This window comes from Cyclopterus lumpus, chromosome 17 (genome assembly GCF_009769545.1).
Source record: "Cyclopterus lumpus isolate fCycLum1 chromosome 17, fCycLum1.pri, whole genome shotgun sequence".
NCBI lineage: Eukaryota > Metazoa > Chordata > Actinopteri > Perciformes > Cyclopteridae > Cyclopterus > Cyclopterus lumpus.
This window is the reverse complement of record NC_046982.1, coordinates 17,385,277-17,408,460: the sequence shown is the minus strand read 5'-3', so window position 1 is coordinate 17,408,460 and position 23,184 is coordinate 17,385,277. Positions and strand designations below refer to the sequence as shown.

Genomic DNA, 23,184 nt, shown 5'->3' with positions numbered 1-23,184 from the left:
CTTTACCATCAAATCAAAAGGGGGCATGAAAAAGGCACAACTGTACATCTCATCATAGGAGTGACTGTCACTCACCCAGCTGGTCCCGCCTCCTTGGCCTTTGGCAAATAGCAGCGTGGATCCTTGAAGCACGGTCCAGGAAGACGTCCAGTTCTTCCTGCAACAGATGGTTCATAAACACTTTAAAAACCCTGAATGGGACACGAAATGCAGACAAAAAAAAAGGAATCCAATCATAAATCTGCTCCGTGGGGTTACTCTAGGTCAACGTCTAACTCTGCATGATGCCAACGCCGCTGGAGATCGAGTCCGCGCTACTCACCGTACTTTCTTGCCGTGCTCGGTGATCTTTGTCACATTCAGAAGGCCACACTTTTCAGACGGCTGGAGGGTAAAACAGAACATTAGCACACGCTCTGAAGAAAAGGGTAACATACACATCAATCAACTCAGAACCACAGCAGGGTGACAGGAGAGAAGAGTGCTGTCAACAGTAAACAGCCGTAAACAATAGGAATGTGTCACTCCATCGTAGAAACGCAACCACCACCACAAAATTAAAAAAACACCCCACCACCGGAAAACAATCGCAGAAAACTATTATTTCCAGAGAGAGAAAGAAGTGACTGAACACCAGAACGTGCAGAGAAACGTCAGATTAAATCAAATTATAAAAAAATAAGCCGCGAGCAGATCTTTTGTTTTCAGATTTCGACCACACGGGTCAATCTTTGGGGAAACACAGACGATCAACGCACCCACCAGCAACTTATCAAAGTACGATACGAGCAATTCCCCGGGGCAACGTCGCCCATCGGTTCTGCTTGTTAGCACGGATTCTACACAGGCTCAAGTTCGAATGGATTCTCCTACTGTGACTGTTATTTTCTGCTGTGTAAAGATACACATCGTTATATCGACACAGAATATGTGAGATGACAAAAGGTAAATTGTAACCTGGGACAAAAATCCTCTTCTCCATTTATTTGCAAATCTTCTATGCCCGTGTAGAAACCCTGAAACAAGCACTTCCTACAACCAGGTACCAAGTTTAACCCCTGCAGGACGGAGCCTGGTGGGGGAGTACTAACAGAGGCGGGGGGCTTGGGAGACGGAGGGCAGGAGTCAGAGTCGGGAGATGAGGGCTTGGGGCTCAGAGGAGCGTCCTAATGGGGAGACAGGGATGGAAGAGGGTGAGAAACACACACACATACACACAGACAGAGAGACACACACACTGTCACTAACAGCAGAAGGTTAATGAGAAGATGATGCAAGGTTAAGAACACATAGACAGTTCAAGGAGTGCGACGGCAATTAGCGGTGAGATTACAAGTGGGCAAAGTGTGTCGAGTACCTGTGTGATGTCCAGGAGTCACGGCTGGATTATTAATTAGATGAGGAGGCAGCTATTTTATCACGGCGCCCGCGCTGCCACTACAAACTACTTTGTCTCCAGCATTTCTTTTGGCAAATCATTTGTGCATCATTGTGGGCAAACCCTCATCATCAAGTTTGTGATTGAATGATTGAAATGAACAGGGAGGGAGGGGGGGGGGAAATCACGAAGACGGGGGGGTTGTGTGTGATTATCACTCCTGCGTTGCGATCGTTGTCATGCGAGCCGATTCGTCTGCTTGGAGTGAGGGCACGAGCCGCTTGATTGGTCGATCCGACGGGCTACTGACTTGGTGTTTGTACGGGTGCTGGCGGGCCGAGCCTGCGCGGAAACGCCGGGTTTTTAACAGCCGCTGCAAAGCAAAACCAGCTTACAACTGAATCTCTGGACTCACGTGACAAAGCGTCTCGACAGTGAACACAACACACACACACACACACACGCACGCACACACACCAGCTCCACCTGGAAGACACTCATTCTGTACAGGTCAGACATAAAGACATGTTTTTGGTGTTGCGATCGTATTTCAAGGTTCGAGCTCGTCTTCCGCGTGTCAGACCTTGTCGTTGGCGTCCTGGACGTAGGCGCTGTGCCTCCACTTGGTGAGGACGATGGGCTCAACCTGTTTCCTGTCCAGACTGTAGCTCTTTAGAGCGTCTCCAGGCGGCTGTGGGGGGGAGTTGTTGTACTGGAGGGAGGAAACGGAGTCATTCTGTATGGATGAACTTTTAAATTCTACCTCTTACGAATGGAGCGGCGTCTGTGGATATAACTCATCGACTGAAATGATGCCAGATATTTATTTACACGTCTCGATGCAGGAAGTGACAAATCACGCACAGGTAAAAAGTCCACCGACGGAGCTCTTCATCTTCATACTCTCTTAGTTTTTACATATCTGCTGCTTCTGTGATGTATTTGACATCATGTATTCATGTATTTTATTGTGATCTATCCTATAGTGTTTGCTGTTGAATTGTATTGATTAATATTAGACCACTAAATTGTAATAACCTTTCCAGACGAAACATTTTCCGGCACTCTGGCACATTTACATCGAGGCGGAAACTGAAATGTTGATTAACGTGTTAAATACGAAGAAAAAGATGATGAATATTATCTATTAATAATAGAACTAAAACTATTTTACCTAATTAAAAACCTAATTATCTTGATTTTCAACCAAAATGCCAAACAATCACAATCCGTCTTACACATTTTTGTACTTTTATTTAAACTCACTTGTTTAAAAATCATTCCCCGTTGTCTCTTTTTTGGTTTTGGATTGATTGTTGGACAGAAAAAATAACTTGAATGGGGACCTAATTATAAAAAAAATCAAACAATCATTGGGGATTTGCTCTCTCATCCCCTTTACAAAACAGTCGGGTCGATAACTGAGCGATATTAAATTCAGTTTTAGTCCCATGACGTTATCATACCTGTCGAACTGCACACATGACTTCTATCTGTGCGACGGAGTCTTACCTTTGGCAGCTCCCATTCTGACCTCGACCCATCTGCACTGTAGTAATACGGTCTGCCCTGCTCATCGACGTGTTTTAACCACTGGAGGTGAACACACGCACAAGACTCGTTAGTGTGAGTCCTGACATTCCTCAAATATTTGTGCAAGAACATCACAACTCTATTGACCAACAGACAAAACGCTGTTGACGCTCTTCCTCATTTAAAATGTTGCAAACAGATCATAATGCTGTTTTTTTTTTTTTTGAGTGTGCGATGAGTGAAAAAGCTGAAACACTTTAATATATTTCCATCCTTTCTCAAGTAGCTGAATTCATTCTCGTGCTTCATCTGCGTGGAGGAAACATTTGAGCCGTGCGCTTCAGGAGGAATTTAACCATGAAATCAACCCAAAAGCCGCTCCCACGTGCATTCCCAGAAATCACCACAGTAAGAGACAGCAGATCAGACCCCCCCCTCCCCTCTCCTGTGAATCCGGTACCTTCTCGTTAGTATGGTCGCTGACGTACAGCGTGTGGCCGTGGGCGTCCGTCTCCTCCGACCAACCGCGCGGTGGCGAGCCATACTGGCTGTCCGATTGGCTGGAGTAGGCACTGAAGCAGGTGTCCTCCGACGACAGAGGCTGGAGGCGACCGATGGAGAGCGAGAGGAAGGGGAAGAAAGACGGCGAGAGCGACAGAGGAGTGGTCTAGCATCAGTGCGAGGAGAGAGGGAAAGAAAAAGAGAGGGGAACCTTTCACCACGGGGTTACAGAGGAGGAACACCACACACCACCCACTTTAACAGAGCACCAGGAGAACCATCAGAAACCACTCATGTTCATGCTTGATTTGAGAGAAAAGTCTGGAGCCGGCTGCTGCAGAATGATTAAGTAACAGTGACTGCGTGTTGCCTGTAGGTGGCGGTGTGGTACAGCCATTTCATGAAGTGGAGACGACTCCCAAATGATTCATCTACTTGTGAGCGTTATTCTCCATTCATCAAATAAATTAAAAGTCGGTTCCAACACGCAAAAAGCTGCATGTGAAAAAATAAAAAAAACTGATCTAAATCAATCAAAGGAAGACAGAACTTTCCTTTTCTCTGAGATGCTTTTTTAAAAAATGTTTGAATAAATCGGTCAGTGTTGAAAGAATACATTTTCATTATGTCAATAAGTCAGGAGGTAAGTGGCCTGCTGTATTTGTATTTGTCTCTGACTGAGTGTGTGGAGGTTACTGTAATTCTATGCTTGCGGGAACCAGATTGAGTTTAGAGTGACAACATCTTCGGTTCATTCTGTCAGACCGTCGTCCATCACTGGTTTAGTTTTATACTTCACTGTGGAAATGATTAAGAATTAAGTTTGACTTGAGAGTAAAGTCTTAATCAATTAAGTTAACGTGTACTTTGTCGGAGAAGCTGTTCAGAGCTTGTTGTGAACTTCTGACTCAGATCTGTGTCACAGCAACTCAGATGTAAGTCACACCTTCACCAGGTGCTCACGTGTGAAATCCCGAGAGATTCACACACTGCTTTCTCCACATTGCTCAGATTCCTACGTCCTCCTACCTTTTATCTCTGAGCTGCACTAATTGCACACACAACAGATATGACATCTTATCGCCTTTGAAGTTATCCGCTTTCGACTTCAGTTTGTTTGACTTAGTGGGCGACACATCACCTGAACTTCTATTCTCCCAAACTCTCTGTTTTGAGGCTAGAATCTGGCGCAGTACAACCCATGTAAGGCAATCCAGACGGCCACGTGTTTAATAGAGAGCCGTTGTTTGGGTTTGATTATAAGCATCACACAGTTACCGGTGATTGTGACCAGTGACCCTTGTTGATGTATTTGTTCATTCAGACTCAGTGTAGACGCTTGAAGTTCCTCATACGGAGAGATAATGTGTATAGACGACGTGTGTGTGTGTGTGTGTGTGTGTGTGTCATGAAACCCTCCGGTCACGACTAGTACCTCGGAGCTCTCCCCTGCGCTTTGGAACTCTCCTCTGGAGCTCCCGGTGCTGGCGTCCTTGGCTCGCGGGGGCTTCCAGGTCCTCTCCTGGGTGGACCGGTTGTAGTAGAAGTGCCTGCCGTTCTGGTCCTTGAAGGTCTCCCAGTCGCCCATCACGTGGAGGGAGGAGCCGGAGGGGAAAGGGGGCAGGCTGGTCTGGCTGATCTTCAGTTCCTGGAGGTTGGTGTAGACGGGCGACTCGGAGCGGCCGTGGCCCGACGACGACACCGTCTGACGGGGAGAAAAGAAACGGAGCGAGAGAGGTGTGAGTCATCTGTGAGCGTCTCAGTCAGTTATATAAAATGGGAAAAGTTCCTCAAGAGAGTGATGGAAGAAAATTCACGGCTTTCAGAGTGCAAATCAACAGCTGCACAGTCAAACTATTTAATCTAAAACACTTTAAAAGCGCCCATCAATCACATCACCCCCGCACTGTTAATGCCATGTTCCCACTGAGCTGCAAGAGAAGTCAATCACTTAAGCTTTAGGCCTACATTGTTGGCTGAGTGGCATTGACATGACATAAAGGAAATGTCAACAAAAAAAAAGAAGAAAAAGTTATAACTGACAGCCGGTGTTGAAGGGGAGGAGGAAGTGGTGATGCCATATAACCACCCACACACACACACACACACACACACACACACACACACACACACACACACACACACACACACACACACACACACACACACACACACACACACACACACACACACACACACACACACACACACACACACACACACACACACACACACACACACACACACACACACACACACACACACACTCTATTGCATGGGGATCAATAGGGATGAAATATTCAGGAGCCGAGCAAACAGCTGGAAGTACATGAGAGTATCGAATACTCCGTGAACGCGCGGCGGCGTTCAATGCGGCATCACAGCACGTCGAGTTAAAAAGGTGGAGAGTGCATATATTATACATTTTATACATAATTCAGCTTAGTTTCTTCTACCTGAAAAGACTTGAGAAGCCAGCGTGTGAGAGGAAGTTTGGCACAAAAGAGGAAACGTTGCAAATTCTACTGTTGAGCCGTTAAAGCAAAAAGGTGTAAGAATGTTTAACAGATATTTATTAATAGTTTCCATGCAAAGATCATAGACTGTATGAAAGAAGTGGACTTGGTCATCTAACGAAGCCTCGAGTTCGACGAAATCTTGGATTACGGCCGTCACCATGTTGGTTTATTTTGCAACCAATGAACGCAAGTGAATGCAGTGACGTACAGCAGCGGCCCCGCCCTAAAGCACACTCTGCTTTATGGCCTATTTGACTCTAAATAGACCATAATTCATGGAATTAACATGCTGTCTTGAAGTCTTGAAAGTAGAGCTTTAGACGATAAACTCGTGTATCCAATATTACTGAAGTAATAACTTAAGTGAGAAGAAGAGTCATTTTCTCAGACTTATTTTTAGATTCCCTGCGGCAGAACCGGAGGATGCTAAGATTGAACATAAAGTAGAGCTATGAGGATGGATACAACATATTACCTCTGGCGGTGAGTAACAAGTAAACACATCGTCCTCTTCATGTATTGAGATTGTTTTACTTGTAGCGTGCAGCGTTTACTGGTGACACTGCTCTGTGGTCTTCCTGTATAATAACCACATAACTGTGCATGGATAACCACAAACAACCACATTCTCCTGCCAAAGCTGTTCTGAAATTAACCTTCACTGAAATGATCGGAGGCTCAATAAACTTTCTATAATTATGTTAAGAATGTGTTTCCCCCCAGCTGTGTAGTATACAGCTGTACGCAAGGATATATTTGACCTATTTAAAACTGTTCTAGATTAAGCACCTGGTGGTATAAGTGCCTATCTTTCTGACCCATTATCAATATGTAATCCTGCTCTGATGTAAAGGCTGCTCTCTGTCACCTGATAAATCAATATCCTTCAGGGGAGGAGAAGATGAAGATGACTGACACAAAGAGAAGGGTTACGAGTGATTTAAAGTATAGATACAGTTAAGTGCAACTCAATATACCGGAGAATATGGTGTTCTTCATGCAGTCAAACAAATGTCTTATACCAACTTGCAGTAATATGAAGAGGGAGCCAGAATGTCAGACTGAGGTAATGTTTATACAATTGGTTTTGAACTGAAAACCTCTCCGTATGAAGGCCAAGCAGAGCCTGAGCATAACAGCCACTAAAACGGCAGCTCGGTCTTCCAATGACAGCAGCAATGCGGGCCACGTCGAACAACAGCACTCATTATGTAACTGAAAGCTGCGCCGCCGGGTCGGCCCATTAAAAATGCAGCGGGTGTCTCCTCGACTCCGTTACAGCAGCGGTGTCCTCCTGAGCAGCTGGTGCTGGACATCTGGTGCAAGCCCGGCTGACTAGCTAATCAATACCGAGCTCTGAGGCCACTGAACCGCGGTGGGACATTAAGAAGTTGCCCTCTGACATCAAGGGGAGCAGCAGCTCTCTTTGAAAACGTGCTTTAAATCGAGCGGTGCCAGAGGTATCATGTCGTCTAAAGCGCGGAGAAGTGCCGGGAGACACTCGGAGCGTCACATCTGGGCTTTCGGAAGTAAAAGCCTCTTTCTGCGTTGGTGAGATGAAAGGACGAGAAACTCTGTTTTAAAAAGACGAGCGTCTGAAGTTGGAACTGGAATGTAAAAAGAGTCGAGGAAACTACGACTTTCGAGACGCATTTTGGTGAAAAAAGCACAAAAAAAATCCAATGATGTTGCGTGTGCTGATGTTTAAAGTGATAAAGCTTAAGATTACTCTTCGTAGACACCCGACTCATTCAGCATTTTTAATCCGTCCACTGCTCATTGTTAAACTGTGGTTGCTTAAGCTCAGCAACCATGGTGAGGCACTTATGTCTAAATCCAATGACAAAGCATTTTGAATTTTGCTAGAATTGCTCCATTCACCGGCATGTTAAAATGATTGAAAGTGACGTCTGGCAGATACACCTGGAGTATTGTTACGTTTTCTGGTGTTTCGGGAATTGACATAATCAGTTTCTCGTTATTTTTTAAAAACTTTATTGCTCAAGCCATGTATGTATTAGACTGTACATCCTCTGGTTCCAGCTTCTCAAATGCGAGGATTTGCTGCTCTCTGGGTTTTGAACCGATGGTCGAACAACTCACTTAAATTGAATCACTTTGGGGAATTGTGGGAGGCATCTCTAGAGCAGACAATGTGATTACGTTGTTGAAGAACTCAAAGTGAACGGATTCGATTAAAATACCGACCAGTCCGCCAACCTCAAATCGAAGCAGAAGTCAACGGCAACCACGACACCTCCCGCCATCAGCAATGAGAAGCACTAGAGTCTGAACTGCAGCAGCAAATCAACATGTCTGATTGCAGCTCAGCACACCCTGAATGGCCCATTTGAGGCCAGAGCTCCAGGTAATGAGTAGAGCGTACAGATAGACAGACCCACGCGGTCTTATCGGAGATGCCCGCGGCTCCGCAGAGGAATAATAATCAACTGGTCCAGTGTTATCCAACCGGAGATAAAACCACATCAGAGCGAGAGGAGAGGGAGACAGGGAGAGGACAGCGGCTTTCGGGGCACTGAAGGCATGGAGGCTAATATTAGATGCAAATGGCTGCAGATGCGTTGGCATCACATCGTGTATATTTAGACGAGTCTGGTGTGAGGTTCAGAACACTGTGTCCATTTCATGCAAAGCTCTTGTCCCAACTCAGAGTTGGGAGTAAAAAAAAAACAAAACAAAAAAAACTGGGTTGCGTTTTTGAAAGCGGAGCAAAGCTGGAAACCACAAGCGGAAACCGTGTTGCAGTGGATTTTTGGTCATTTGGTTCAACTTAATGTCACTTTATAAAAGGCGTTGGCTGTAGCTCATGGGGATGAGTGGTCATACCGTGACCGCAACGTACCGGGTTTGATGCCCCTCCTCTCCCCCATACTTGAGCAAGACACTGAACCCACAGTTATTGCCGATGCAACTTCTTCTGCAGGATTTCGCGCCATTGAAGCGGGCTTCCATCATCTATAAAAGGGACGTGCATCTGCGAATGGGAACGGCCACTCTCTGAAATGACTCGTGATTGGCCGAAGTCTCCCGTCACAAGCTACAATGTCTAAAGTCTGAAAACAGAGCTCAAGGGAGATAGAGAAGTGCAGTTTTCTCTCAGAGCACTTTAAAATAAAATAAGTATGCTCAAATGTTAAAATGTAATCGTTGCCTTGCCTAGCTTTAAAAAAAAAAGATAGATCTTCTTTTGCTTAAAGAAAGATCTTTACTTTAGAGCAGCTATGTTTTGTAGTATTTGTTAACCCTGGAAAATATTTTAGTATCGCCATGTTTACGACTAAAAGCTGATTAGCTTTATGTAGTTGAACCCAATGGGGAACACGGTAACTTCTAAAAAAACTATATGACAACATTGGCTCAACATGGCAACGTTGTTTAAGCTGAACAGAATTCTTCAGCTGACACCGAAAAGATCAAAACCTGAATCTAAACCTTTCTGTGTTCTCGGCTCCAGAAACATCAGAGAGTTCACCGGGCATGTCCTTTAGGTGGCAGGCTGACAACGGAGTTTTATGAAATAAAAAAAAAAGGGATTGGCCTCTCCCCTTTACTGTTGGACACAGACAAACCGGCTCGGCTGCATACCTACAGGGAGCCGGGCCACGCTAACACAAAACATACACTTTGATGGCAACCTGTGCAGGGGTCACTCACTCACACACACACACACACACACACACACACACACACACACACACACACACACACACACACTCGTGCCTCTGCGGTGCTTTAACACATTTGGCATACATTTCCATAACACTCTTAATATCCCCCCCACTACAGATGACCTTTTCCTTCACATGTGGGACATCTTAAAGTCCTCTTTTAGATTAATTTAGGATCTGGACCACATTCCCAGAAGATAAGAAACTTGATCCATACACCTGCATGTTCCTGCCAAAGAAAAGCATTTTTATTCTGCCAGCTCTGCAGAGCTGCTTTTAGCACGGTGGGAATTTAAAAAATATATATAAAACCAACAGCACAAAAGCCAAAAAGATAACTTAATTCATATTTGACCAACATTTTTAATAATGTAGTCCAACATTTGAGACTCATGCTATAACAGATAAGCATTCAAAGTCAAGATGCTTCGATCTGAGCGGATTAAAAAAGTCATAGTCATGCTTTGTGCAAATCACTAATTGCATTCCAGTCTGGCATGGACATGGTCACTGGTATAATAGAGCTGGGTGCTTGACTTAATTGTTCGATGCGAGACAAACGACCAGTGAAACCAGTTGACTGAAACAGGAAGAAAGGAGTTTCATGAGAGAGGAGTTGTGTGGAAGGAGAATTGGCAGGAGGTTTTCCGGACAAAAAGGCCTCACAGATACTTTATTCACAGATCAAATCTTTGAAAAAGCCTCCATGGCTTTATAGCTGTTTGAATGCCATCTGTGACGTTTCTAGAAATGTATCTTCTATTGTCAAGGTCCATGAGTGTATTAGAGCATCGAGTATACGTTCGAAAGAGGTGGAAAAGTATACAAAGAATGAACAAGGAGCACAAAAAGGTAAAACATGGCATCCTCAAGAGAACCCGGAGAAGCTCGAGCTGAAGAAAACACGCCTGCTGTCTCGCGGTTTGAGGTAACCTCATGAAATCTGACAAATGAACAATAGGGCAGAAAAAGCTAAAACCGCGGAGAAACACACTGCAAGTTGACACACACACACACACACAAAAAGGGCACCACCCAAAGCAATTATATTCAAATGGAAGAAACGAGTTGAGGAGACAATGCAACGCAGGGGAAAACACGGCCAACAGCCCTGTGGCGAGTTGGAGCCCCCGAGCCCCCTTTATGGAGCTAGGAGACATCCTATTACAGAGACTGGATCAGTCGATTGGCATTTCAGGTACCGCACTAAGTTGGTTTAAATCCTATTTATCAGATCGATCTCAATTTGTATTTGTAAACGATGAAGCCTCAATGACCACCAACGTTAATCACGGAGTTCCACAAGGTTCTGTGCTCGGACCAATTTTATTTACCTTATATATGCTTCCTTTGGGCAATATTATCAGGAAACACTGCATAAACTTTCATTGCTATGCAGACGATACTCAATTATATCTATCGATCAAACCAGAGGAGACCAACCAGCTCGCTAAAATTCAAGAACTTCTTAAAGACATAAAAACATGGATGACCTGCAACTTCCTGATGTTAAACTCAGACAAAGTTATTTTACTGGGCCCTGAACACCTCAGAGATCAATTATCTGGTGATGTGGTTTCTGTAGATGGCATTTCCCTGGCATCCAACACCACTGTAAAGAATCTCGGCGTTATATTTGACCGAGACTTGTCCTTTAACTCCCACGTTAAGCAAATCTCAAGGACTGCATTTTTTCATCTACGTAACATTTAAAAAATCAGGCACATCTTGTCTCAAAAAGATGCAGAAAAGCTGGTTCACGCGTTTGTTACTTCCAGACTAGATTACTGCAACTCCTTATTATCAGGCTGCTTTAATAAGTCTCTTAAGTCCCTCCAGTTGATCCAGAATGCTGCAGCTCGTGTACTCACAAAAACTAAGAAAAGAGATCACATTATTCCTGTATTAGCTGCTCTGCACTGGCTCCCTGTAAAATCAAGAATCACATTTAAAATTCTTCTCCTCACCTACAAAGCCTTGATTGGTGATGCACCATCATATCTTAAGGAGCTTGTAGTACCATATTGCCCCACTAGAGAGCTGCGCTCACTAAATGCGGGGCTACTTGTGGTTCCTAGAGTCCTAAAAAGTAGGATGGGAGCAAGAGCCTTCAGTTATCAAGCTCCTCTTTTATGGAACCAGCTTCCACTTTCAGTCCGGGAGGCAGACACAGTCACCTCATTTAAGAGTAGACTTAAGACTTTCCTGTTTGATAGTGCTTATAGTTAGGGCTGAATCAGGTTTGCCCTGGTTGAGCCCCTTGATATGCTGCTATAGGCTTATAGGCTGCTGGGGGATGTTTTAGGATACACTGAGCACCTATCTCCTCTTCTCTCTCTCCATTGCACCTTATTAACCCTACTTCCTCCCCGGAGTCGTTGTGACTTCACGTCTCATAGGGTCCATTGGACCTGGAGGTGTCTGATGCCTGGTGAGCCGTTGGCCCTGCTGATGCGCCCCGCCACCCCTCCTCCTCTCTACCTCTTTCTGTTTCATGGATTGGAGTTCCATTCATACATTGTCATATTCATGTAATGTGTTTATGTAACTTTGTAAATGCTGTTCATTCTGTACACATGACATCTATTGCTTCTGTCCATCCGGGGAGAGGGATCCTCCTCTGTTGCTCTCCTGAAGGTTTCTTCCCTTTTTTCCCTGTCAAAGGTTATTTTTGGGGAGTTTTTTCTGATCCGATGTGAGGTCCTGGGACAGGGATGTCGTATGTGTACAGATTGTAAAGCCCTCTGAGGCAAATTTGTAATTTGTGATATTGGGCTATACAAAATAAACTGAATTGAATTGAATCGAATTGAGTCAGGAAGCAGGGACCACAGGACACTTGGCCGGCAGCTGCGTCCATATTTAGGGCGAAATAAAGACACTAACTAAGATGCAGCATGCGTCGGTTCGGGGACGGCATCGCTTCCTTTACACACACACAATCCTTCTAACGCGAGACGCTTTAAAACCGTGCGAGAAAGGAGTCAATTAAATCGCACATAGGGAAAAGCAAAAGAGAAGAAGTTCAGACGAACCAATTTGACACATTGTACATTAAACCAATTAGTGCATTTTAAAATCAGGAAATAAAACAACTTTTCAAATTTAAAGAGTCAACCGTTAACGTAACAAACCCCACGCTTGCTACTGAGAACATGCAATAATTATAATAGATTTATTTATTTTTTAAATGGGGAATACAATTTTGTTATATTGACACTGATCTTCACATTCGATTACATTTTGATTCAGAAAAATAAATTCCATTTAATTATAGACTGTTCTACATCAGATAAATACAACTGCAAAGATATGAAAAAAGCTTTTTCAGAATTCCTCCTGGGAACTAAAATGTATTTTTATTCAACAAGTAAGCAGCTACGATGCACGTTACTCCTTAAATAATAATAACCGGTTCGTGCAACACACTGGGTGTTTGGTGCAGTTTTTGTCTCTTTGTGATATTTTGTGAAATATGCAAGACGATCTATTTAGAGAATATTTTGGAAAAGGAAACGGTTTAGTTGTTCTTTGAGGGTCTTACACAGTTACAGATGAGGGAGACGGGGATGTGCGGTGCCCTCTTTTACATAATCCCGCCTGACTGGAGTGAAGTCTGTCAGAGACGGAGTGGGTCCACAGAGGAAACCTGGTCTTGTTCTGAATCTATCTCTGATTTACTCGTGTCTCGACACGGTCTGCAAATGGGTCAAATGTAAGAGACGGAGGGGGGGGGGGGGGGGGAGAGAGAGAGAGAGAGAGAGAGAGAGAGAGAGAGAGAGAGAGAGAGAGAGAGAGAGACACTCAGAAAGTTATGCGGTAAAGGAAGAACGCCGCTCGAAGAGGCCGTCTACGCTACACGACCATCATTTTAATCTCCTGTCCAAACAACCTTTAACTTCAACACAATACAATTTAAAAGTTTTGAGTTATGGGTTTAGTTTAGTAAATGAATAGAGTTCATATTAAAGATTTTCGTGTGGGTCATTGAGACTTATCGAGTGCTTTGTGATGCAGCCTCGTCCGATTGTGTTTAAAACGTCCACGAGATGTTCGGATTCTAGACGTGCAACAAGAAAGATAAGCACAATCAATAAATGACCATCTAACATTACGTCACGATTCCACTGAGCTCTGAATGTTTTAGTGGGTGTTCGGACTCAAAACAGACATGTGTGGAGGGGAGGGGGGGGATATTTGAGATATTTGAGTACAATCCAGGAAGTCCTGTTGGAATAATAAAGCTTGAAAAGTTGGACGTTTTAAACCGCTGTGTTGTGTTTTGGCCCTTTTACATAGTATTATGTGGAAGGTTTCTCACTGATCTGAAAGGTTTTAATTATTTTATTTTGCAAGTTGCCAGATGATGTTGCATTGCAACTTTGACAAGAGTTCAGCCAATGCGTAAGTGTCCAAAAAGCTACATTCTCTCTACTGACCACCAGGGGGCGACTCTTTATTTTATTCCCTCAGTAAACATTGTAAACATGAGCTTATAGTCTCAATCTCTAGTTTCAAGTCTTCTACAATACAGCATGATGTTCATTTTGTAAATGATGGTCCATTTAGAGTCAAACAGACCATAAAACAGGGGATGCTCTAGGGCGTGGCTACCTTATGATTGACAGGCGTCTCTACCACGGTGTCACTCAAATTAATGGGGGGGGGGGTATGCGGGGCATCTGCAGTTAGTCTGATGCCACTTAATGACTCCATGATTTCAAAGCAATACTGTACACAGTTGACTGGACTGTATGACTACATGTACAAAAGTGCGTGAGTTAAAGTGACACATTGGTGAAAAGTGATTAGCGTTGGCACTGCCCAAATGTAGGAGGAAATTAACATTTTCCAGATGTGCGCATGTGTTCCTTTTTTCAATAAAGTGTGTGTGTGTGTGTGTGTGTGTGTTTGGAGACGCAGCTGTCTGGATGGCGCTCTGCCCTCTCCACAGGGGACACAGGTTTTTTTCCCCGCAGGCCGAGAAACGGTGTTTGAACCCAAAGTCACCGTTTGTTTTTATTTGGTTTTAAACGGAGAATCAAATTTCACGGAAAAGCCTCTTCGTCTTCAAACGCCTCGCTGACATTTATAAACCGCGGAGGTTCAAAACGAGCGAGTGGGAAGGGGTTCAGTGTTGCTCGCTGACATATTTCCCCGAGGCCTGAAGCTTTTTCCATCGTGATACACACAAGAGTCGAAGAAATGTCTGTGCAACATTCTCAGAGTTGACTCAGCCTTGAATTTACGATCAGCTATGTGTGTTTTTTCCCCCCGAGGCCACACGGGAGAACCAGCTCGGGGAGGACCACAGAGCAGCGAGGCAGCTGACAGCCTCCATGATGATTAATCCTCGAACTCCAGCTACCTGACTGGTAGCAGCTAATGACGCTAATTCTTGTGCGGGGCGGCTAGAGTCGAGGAGAGGACAGCTGGTGTGCGTGCGTGGGTGCGTGGGTGCGTGGGTGGGTGCGTGCGTGCGTGCGTGCGTGCGTGCGTGCGTGCGTGCGTGCGTGCGTGCGTGATTATGTAAGAGGGGAACAGGTGCGATCACTGCTCAGGACACATAATGCAATGAGATGGATGTGAAAGAGGCCTGCTGTGTGTAGCTTTCCAGTCCAATCTGGGCTCCGAGGAGGATTTAACTTTTCTGTCCAACACTCTGTTGCTAGGTAGAACGTGCATCTTCAAAAAAAATGAAACCGATGAATGAAAAAGGTCCCGAAGGCCTAAAATGAGAGAATGAAGTTAAAACAACAGAATCATCCAAATTAGAAAGATACGGTTTTATTCTCTCACAACAGGGAAGTCTGTGCTGAGATTAGTTTATCTGCTGCTGTTTTGGTTATATCTTTTAGAAATATGGGGGAGGACATCACAACAGGCTTTCAGGCTGTATCTAAATCCCTGCTGGTGGGAGGTTTACATCCTGACGCCTGTTATCTCAATCCTCCTCAGCCCCGTTGCTTCAACCGAGCTGAGGAGCAAGAAGATATGAACTCCTGCTACTCGGTTAATGCCTTTAACACCGTATCAACATCCTGCTGAAAACCTGCTGTTATCTGAATATGCTCTCCCCGTAACAACACACACATGTATCTATACGAGATAGAGTGTTTCACGAGAGTCCTGTGGCGTTATTTAAATCATCTATTTATCTTGGGATGGTGCGGCTCAGCACGAGAAACTTCAGCTGGGTGTTCGACGCCTCACTGCAGAAGAAATGGTTTTTCTCTACTTTCCACCCAGCTGGTTTAGGGATTTGAACCAGTGGCCCTCTGATCACAAGCCCCACTCATGTACACTGCACCTGCTCTCCGGTGTCTTGAGTTTGAGTCGGCGAGCTGACCTAGAAAAGCAAGGAGAGCAGTGACTATGGAAGCAGAGAACCGGTGAAATATGTAAAATGATCTCCTGTTCTGACGAATGAATTGATGAAGCAATATGAAGCAATAATGAGAATAAGTTCTGGGGGGTTTGAACGCCCCCTCAAAAGAGTCACGAGGCAATTCTGAGGGGTTGTCAGATCCTTATCAAGATAGGAAAGGAGGAATAAAAAGTAGTTCTGCAAAACTATATTATGATTTTCTTTTTTTTAATTCTTAAATTGACTTACTTACTTTAAGTGAAATACTGCAGTTTTCCCTCGTTAGACTCGGGCTGAGCCATAATTCAATATGATCATTTATCGTCTTTCAATGGTGACACACCGTGATGAAATCACATATCAACATATTCTGATACACAAGTAGGTCGTCTAAATTGATGATAAGCACATACAAACTCAATCTTCTGAAAAGAACAGATTATATATATATATAGAGAGAATGAGGGAAAGAGAATGAGAGATGGAGAATGAGAGAGAAGGAGATAGAAATAGAGAGAATGACAGAGGTGGAGATCATAGAAATAGAGATATATAAATATATAGAGAGAAGAGATAGAGATAGAGAAACAGAGAGATGGAGGTAGAAATAGAGAGAATGAGATAGATAGATAGAGACACTCCTTTCTGGATCCCTGTCCTTCACCAGCTGCACCAGCACTGAACTCTGGAGCTCAGAGATCATTCAGTCTGACCGGAGCTCACGAGGCGTTTAAACTTACTGTCAGACGACCTTTAACCCTCGTGGGCTGAACTCCATCCACCAGCCCTCTGACTTGATTTGAAAGTGGTGAGGCAGATGGCTGCATATGTGGGCATGTGCATGCATGCGTGTGTGTGTGTGCGTGTGTGTGTGTGTGTGCATATGTGTGTGTTCATATGCGAGTGTGTGTGTCGTAATCCCTCTGTGGCAGACAGGGCACATGCAGTCTCACTTCCCATCCAGCAGCACATTGGGGAGCAGGCGTGGGAACAAACAGCCTGGAGTCTACTGGCCTTGTTTCATGTAGCATTTCATACACTATGGACCTATTATATTTAGCTGGGGCTAAAAAGACTTTCTACGGACATTGTTTCACTTCTAAACATACTGTTATCACACTTAATTCATTTGTGATTACAACATAAATTATAAATTATAAAATGCTAGTGGAATTTCAGCCCGTTCGGCTCATTAAGTGTGTTTGTATGCATGTTAAACATCAGGAATTTTGCTAAATGAAAACGTTTTTTTATGCTTGGCTTAGCTGAAAACATTGGTGTATTGATCAAAACTAAACGCAACAAAGTGCAGTAAATTGTGAAGTATGAGTAGCATGTTAATTAGTTACAGATAACGACATGAAAACAGCAGATCGGCGTGCAGTGAAGAGGAGACTGTAACCTTCCTTCAAACTAATACAAAAAAAATATATATATATATATATATATTTTCATCAGATATATATATATATATATATATATATATATGTGAAAAATATTCACATCTACTTAGAGCCGTCCTTTCCTTTAACTTTTCTTAACTGGCAACTGAGAGAAGATGGAAACAACTCGCCACTGAATTTAAGAAACCACCAAACACTGTGTTGAGTATTGAGTTGAACACATTAGCTCCCCTCCATTCTTCATTACCGCGGACACAGCTCCAGTGTGGAGCAGCCTGACCCAGCTGGACAGCACTGAATGGGGTTCAGACCAAAACCCAGTTGGGGAGGAACACAACTGAGTATTATTCCTTCAAAACATAGACACGGGTCCTTTACGGCCATCGGTTCAAATGTGCTTGGGGCGGCCATTCATGGACCTGAATGAGGCTACATGGCTATTAACCCGGCAGACAGTGACACCACACATCCAACTCGAACTAAGATTACAAAAAGGAAGGTAATTAGGCTTTTACATACACTTTGCCTCAAGTCGAGAAAAGATCTTGAGAAATGTTGAACGTCGTCCACCTTCAACGTCGTTTCTGGGAGCGGCCGCGTTATTCATACAAACTATGAGTTATAAAAGATGTTCAAATGCTGGGCTATTATGCAACACTAGAGAGTCTCCACGTACAAAATAGTGACGAACATCAAAACTCCATATTCAACATCCATGCTTTTAAGTGAAGCTTTTCCAAAACACCACTCACTTCCTCTTCCCTTTGCAAAGTAGCACAATGAGCGGATTGTTTCCTAAATCTGTGGCTGGAGCCGCAGCACTCTTCCACAGTCCCACCTGAGCTCTTCGTGCCTTCAGCCTTTTACCCAACAGCCTTAGCAGGGCAGAGTCATGGTAACATGTGTGTGACGTTGCAAAATAAAGAAAGAAATAGTTTTCCATGTAAAGAACATCGAACCAGATAATAATCTCATTTGTCAAGATGTTTAAATGAACCCTGTGAAGCTTCAAATAGTCAATTAAATGAAAAGACAGAAAATTATTCTGCTACCGTTTTTTCATAATCAAATAATTTTTAGCAATTTTTCTTTAGGTTAAATTGTGAACGTCAAACTCGTTTTTATTGTCATTTGGTGCTTTCATTTGTCTCACATGACCATGAATTAATCTTTTCGGACATCTTACAGACAAAACAATTACTGTTCATGAAGAGATTACAGATATGAATGTCGAGCTATAATCAGAATAGTCCTTCCTCATCGGGAAAGATTGAAATCAGGAATTCACCATCCTCGACTACGAAGTCAAGGACTCCTGGAGGTCCACAGAACCTCGACAATGATCACGAACGCCACCCGAGCATGCGTCTCACAGCTTTAGTTTCTTCCCTCTGCAGCACTCGTCTTTTCCTCGGTGCATTAACAGTGGCTGCGAGGTCGACCGCGTGGGGCTGATTACAGAGGCGGCCCGAGGTTCATCGAACACAACCCACATACCGAACGAGGACTTGGTGTCGCCAACCAAGTCCCCGAACAAAAAGGAGCTCAACTGACAAACATTTCAGGGCTCGGGACAAAAAGAAAGGAAGTTTAAAAGAGATGAATCGCGCACACAAAAGACAAATAATACTATTCTGTTATTAGAAATGAACGCGCGATAGAGAGCCAAAGCCCCGACGCCATGAAACAAGATCGGGTCGACAAAAGCTTCACACGGTGGCACAAACAAAAGGAAAGTAAACGTCATGCGCAGACGCATCAGTGGACACTGGGAAAGAGTGAGTCACGCCTGAGAAATGACACAGCACGAAACATAGCGGGAACACCCCCCCCCCCAAAATAAAATAATTAAGGGATTACTGCGAGGGAGTATGTTACTTAAGAAAGAGAACCGCGGTACAGTAGCAGAAACCATGTCTTCATTCTGCCTCACAGGCTTGGTTTTGAATCAGAAATGTGCTTTCGCAGAACTAATTCCCATTAAAACTAGATTTACAGTTGTAGGCCTCCAAGTCAAGCAGCGGTTCACATCCACATCTTTCTGAAATGTCATCACTTCATCCGGGCAGATATTTGTGTGAAACCTGTCTTAAAATTGCATCTTAATTCTAAACGGGTTTTGTGAGGTCACGGTGACTTTTCACCTATTCAACTAATTTAAAGCCGGAGACTTTTCACCTATTCAACTGATTTTAAGCCGGACACTTTTTACCTATTCAACTGATTTAAAGCCGGAGACTTTTCACCTATTCAACTGATTTAAAGCCGGAGAAGACGACGAGCCTTTTTGGTCCAGAACGGCAGTTTAACAAACTGTTACACCGCGAGCGAAGAGGCCAGTAATTGCGATGCAAAAGTGGAAAGTTGAGCAGGCGACAAAATGACAGAGCAATTAGAAAAAGCTCAGAGTGTAATTAAGCTTGACAATGTGCCCAAATATTCCCACTACAGTCTCAACACAATGTCAACAGCGGTGCAAAGTAATTGGAGGGGAGTAATTATGAGAAAATAGCATACGACGACAGACAATCAGTGCGAAGATGCAACAAAAGAACCTGATGCGGTTTCTTTTTTTATTATTTGAGTTTTTGCCCCCTCGTTCATTTTTCTTCCTTTTTTGTGCATCTTTTCCTCTAAATCTTTCACAGCTCTTTTGGTTCACCTCGGGATCGTGTATCGACTCGTCTACGCACACCTTAAAGAATGTGGTGAAGAGGGAGGGAGGGCGGGAGAGAGAAAATACATGTAATCGAGTACTTTTCACCTCCTCCAGCTCCAGAGAAGAGGCCACGTGTCCCAGTTTCCTAACAGCCGCTTGCCTCGGCAGCGCACCTCTTTTACGGAGGAGGAGGAGGGTAAGAAGGGCAGGTATGAGGAAGACAGAGGCAGGAAGACAGATCCCGTGGCTAAGGATGATCCTTCCTCCTGCCTGGAGCATGTCACGACTCCTCCTTACTAGCAAAGCACTGCTATAAGATTCAGTTTGATCACATTTCATAATGTCGGATGAGGATTGAAGACCAATTCAACTCCACCGGTAAAGTGTGCTATTAAAAAAAAAAGGGGATCCTCCACCCTAAAACACTATTAAACCACACATAAGTGACCTTGTGTCCCACTATGACCACCTTGATATATTTACCATACCCGTGGCGACAATGAGGTGATGTCTCAGTCTGCGATACAAGAAGAGCAATAATATACATGCTGCAACGCGCCAAGCAACTGAGCAATGCCTCGGCAAAAAAAAAAAACATGGATTTAAACAATGCTGGATATAAAATGCTCTCATTCAGGTTTAACAAGCATTCAACAAGCTTGTTAAACCTCAAGGACAAACACAATGTGTTTGGTGAGTGAAAGATAACATTTCGTATTGTTTGTCATCAGGAAGCAATATGATTTTTAAAAAGAAACGTATTCCAAATGAGTATGCATAAGTATGCAAATGGGGTCGCACGCTGGTTGTTTTCTAAAATCTTGTCACAATGAGGTAGTCTCAATAATTTATATTCAGAAACGGGAGTAGTGGGCTTGTGGCTCTAAGATCATTTTTGCAGGATACAACTCGGCGGGCGAGTGAGAGAAGAAGCCCTTCGTGGTGGTCGAGCACCTCGTCCCGACCGTTTCCAGGCGGGCGGCTTCGTATCAAAAAGACACAGGTTGCAGCTATTGGGACTAACACTAAAGGATGAAACGAAAAAAGGAGCACGGGGAACGTGGAAATAAATAAAAGCGTTGTAGCACGCCTTCAAAACGACTTCTGGCCCGTTTTCCCCATCGGCCGGCTCTCACTCCCGGGGTTGGAGCAACGTGGAGAGACGAGCCAGATAAGGTCGTTCTGATAGGCGTAGGGAAGCAGAGAGATAGGACGACAATTATGCAGCAGTGACGACAATTCTGTGGCATCAGAGAAGGAAACTCCAAAAGCAAAACCACCAAAGTCTATGAATGAGTCCAGAAGCGGAGCAGATGCAGCAGCGGTTACTTCATCGCGGGAAAGGTTGAACCGTTTAAATCAATATGTAGATTGTTGTTGTCTAGGTGGGAGGGATTTAGTGTTCCCCACAACAAACGGCCAGCGGGACAAATTGTATAAACAATACGATAAGCGCGTATTTTTTTTCTTCTCTCTCCCCCGATTCAAGATACAAGGCTGAAGGGAAACAACAAGGCGCCGTGAAAAAGCTGAATTTCAGCATCCTGTTCTCCTCACTTTGAATGTTTAGTCTATTCAAGAAGCCGTGCTCAGAAGCAATCATTATTTCTCGCTCTCATTGTGATCCAAGAGTGTTTTTCATCACGGGGTGCAATTTAATTGTAACGTGCCACGAGTACAATTGCGTGATCATCCGATGTGACATTACGTTCATGTTGTCGTGTCGACGTTGTTGCTTAATCTTATACGAGAATGTTGGAACCACCAAATTAATTTCTGTGTCTTGGGAAAGTGGCGACATTGCTCCAACCAAGATTGTCAACAGGCCATTATCTCAATCATACCTTAATTGGAGGTAAACATGACAGTGAAATGTCTGTAATAATCTCTAATTGCATAGAAGAAAGAAAGAAAAATGTCCGCACAACTACAGTGAGTAGGGTTGGTCAACGTTGAAGCAGGAAGTGGGTCCATGATCAGTGTTTTCACTGGGGTTTGATTAAAACCATGCACTTCCAGGTCTCGTTATCTTGTGTTATTTTATGTCTACAGGTATGGTGGCCAAAGCTATAGACTCAAATTGGATTAGTTTGGGATGGCAAACATTGGCCATGATGAAAGAGATGTAAATCTCTTGTTGTCCGTTTCTTCTTTTTTTTTTCTCCAAGTTGGTTTGGGAGTTCAGCCTCAACACATCGCTGATCCATTTACTCTCTTACAGTGTGACGCACAGCAACAAAGGGGGGTTGGGGGGGATCAGATTCCAATTGCACTTAAAGAAGTACAAATTACCAGAATACAGTGAACAGAAGGCCCAACACTGAGAAGGTTTTGTGAGACTGACAGGTGGACCCATATCCAACTGTCCTTCGGGAGGGAGGGGAGATAGCTTTCTTTTTTCTATTTATAATATCAGCCATTCACTGGACCTGAACCTGTATGTCTGGTCTTGAATGCTAATGAACAAAAGTGTGCACCATGTCTCTGGCTTCTCAGACAGAAAACCCGACCAAGGTACAAAAACCTGCTCGAGTCAAACCAGTTCAACGAGACTAAGTGGAATCGCTTTCTCTGGAAATGTTTCACATAACTTACAAAAGCACAACATGTGGAGAGATATTATTACAGCAGGTGTTTGGAGTAGGACGAAGAGGAACCAGCAGGCTCAGAGAATAATCTCCTAATCTAATCTGAAATGGAATTATCCCAGAGGTACAGTCCGAACAGGAAGTTAAGGAGCTTTTATCCTGCAGGAGAGGAGCCGACATGAAACCAAGCGGAGCCGACAGGGTGCAGCTAATTTCCCCTGCGTGACTCTGCAGGTCCGCCGACTGCCGCCGCAATCTTCGGTCCTCTTTGTTTTGCCAGAACAGTTAAAAATCGCAGCGTTTCAGACACAGAGTTTCACACACCGAGGCGTGGCGGCACAGCTGTTTGCCGACAATAAGACAGATGGAACACAGAAGCTGCGGAGCTGGGTTTGAACTCGTCGCTGTGCAGCTGAGGGTTCAGCCATCCAGCTGTTACGCCACACTGAGCCACGGCGAAGACTTCTTTCACTCGCCTTAACACGTCTCTGATCATTTATGATTGAACTACAAATAAGGAAGCCTTGAGCTACGAAGAAACATTGTT

General features: G+C 44.1%; 1 protein-coding gene across 9 annotated transcripts in view; it reads right to left on the bottom strand.

Moving 5' to 3' along the window:
• LOC117746403 (rho GTPase-activating protein 12-like) overlaps positions 1-23,184 on the bottom strand; it is a 46,542-nt gene that overhangs the window by 6,008 nt on the left and 17,350 nt on the right. For 3 of the 9 annotated variants that reach the window (XM_034555493.1, XM_034555492.1, XM_034555495.1), the window contains exons 3-10: positions 4,848-5,117; positions 3,372-3,578; positions 2,891-2,971; positions 1,962-2,090; positions 1,689-1,751; positions 1,092-1,166; positions 323-384; positions 76-157 (exon numbers count right to left, since the gene is read on the bottom strand). In XM_034555493.1, the coding sequence (XP_034411384.1) occupies positions 76-157; positions 323-384; positions 1,092-1,166; positions 1,689-1,751; positions 1,962-2,090; positions 2,891-2,971; positions 3,372-3,578; positions 4,848-5,117 (969 nt within the window). The remainder of the gene's footprint in view (positions 1-75; positions 158-322; positions 385-1,091; positions 1,167-1,688; positions 1,752-1,961; positions 2,091-2,890; positions 2,972-3,371; positions 3,579-4,847; positions 5,118-23,184) is intronic. The other 6 variants (XM_034555499.1, XM_034555494.1, XM_034555498.1 and 3 more) reach the window with 3 other exon arrangements.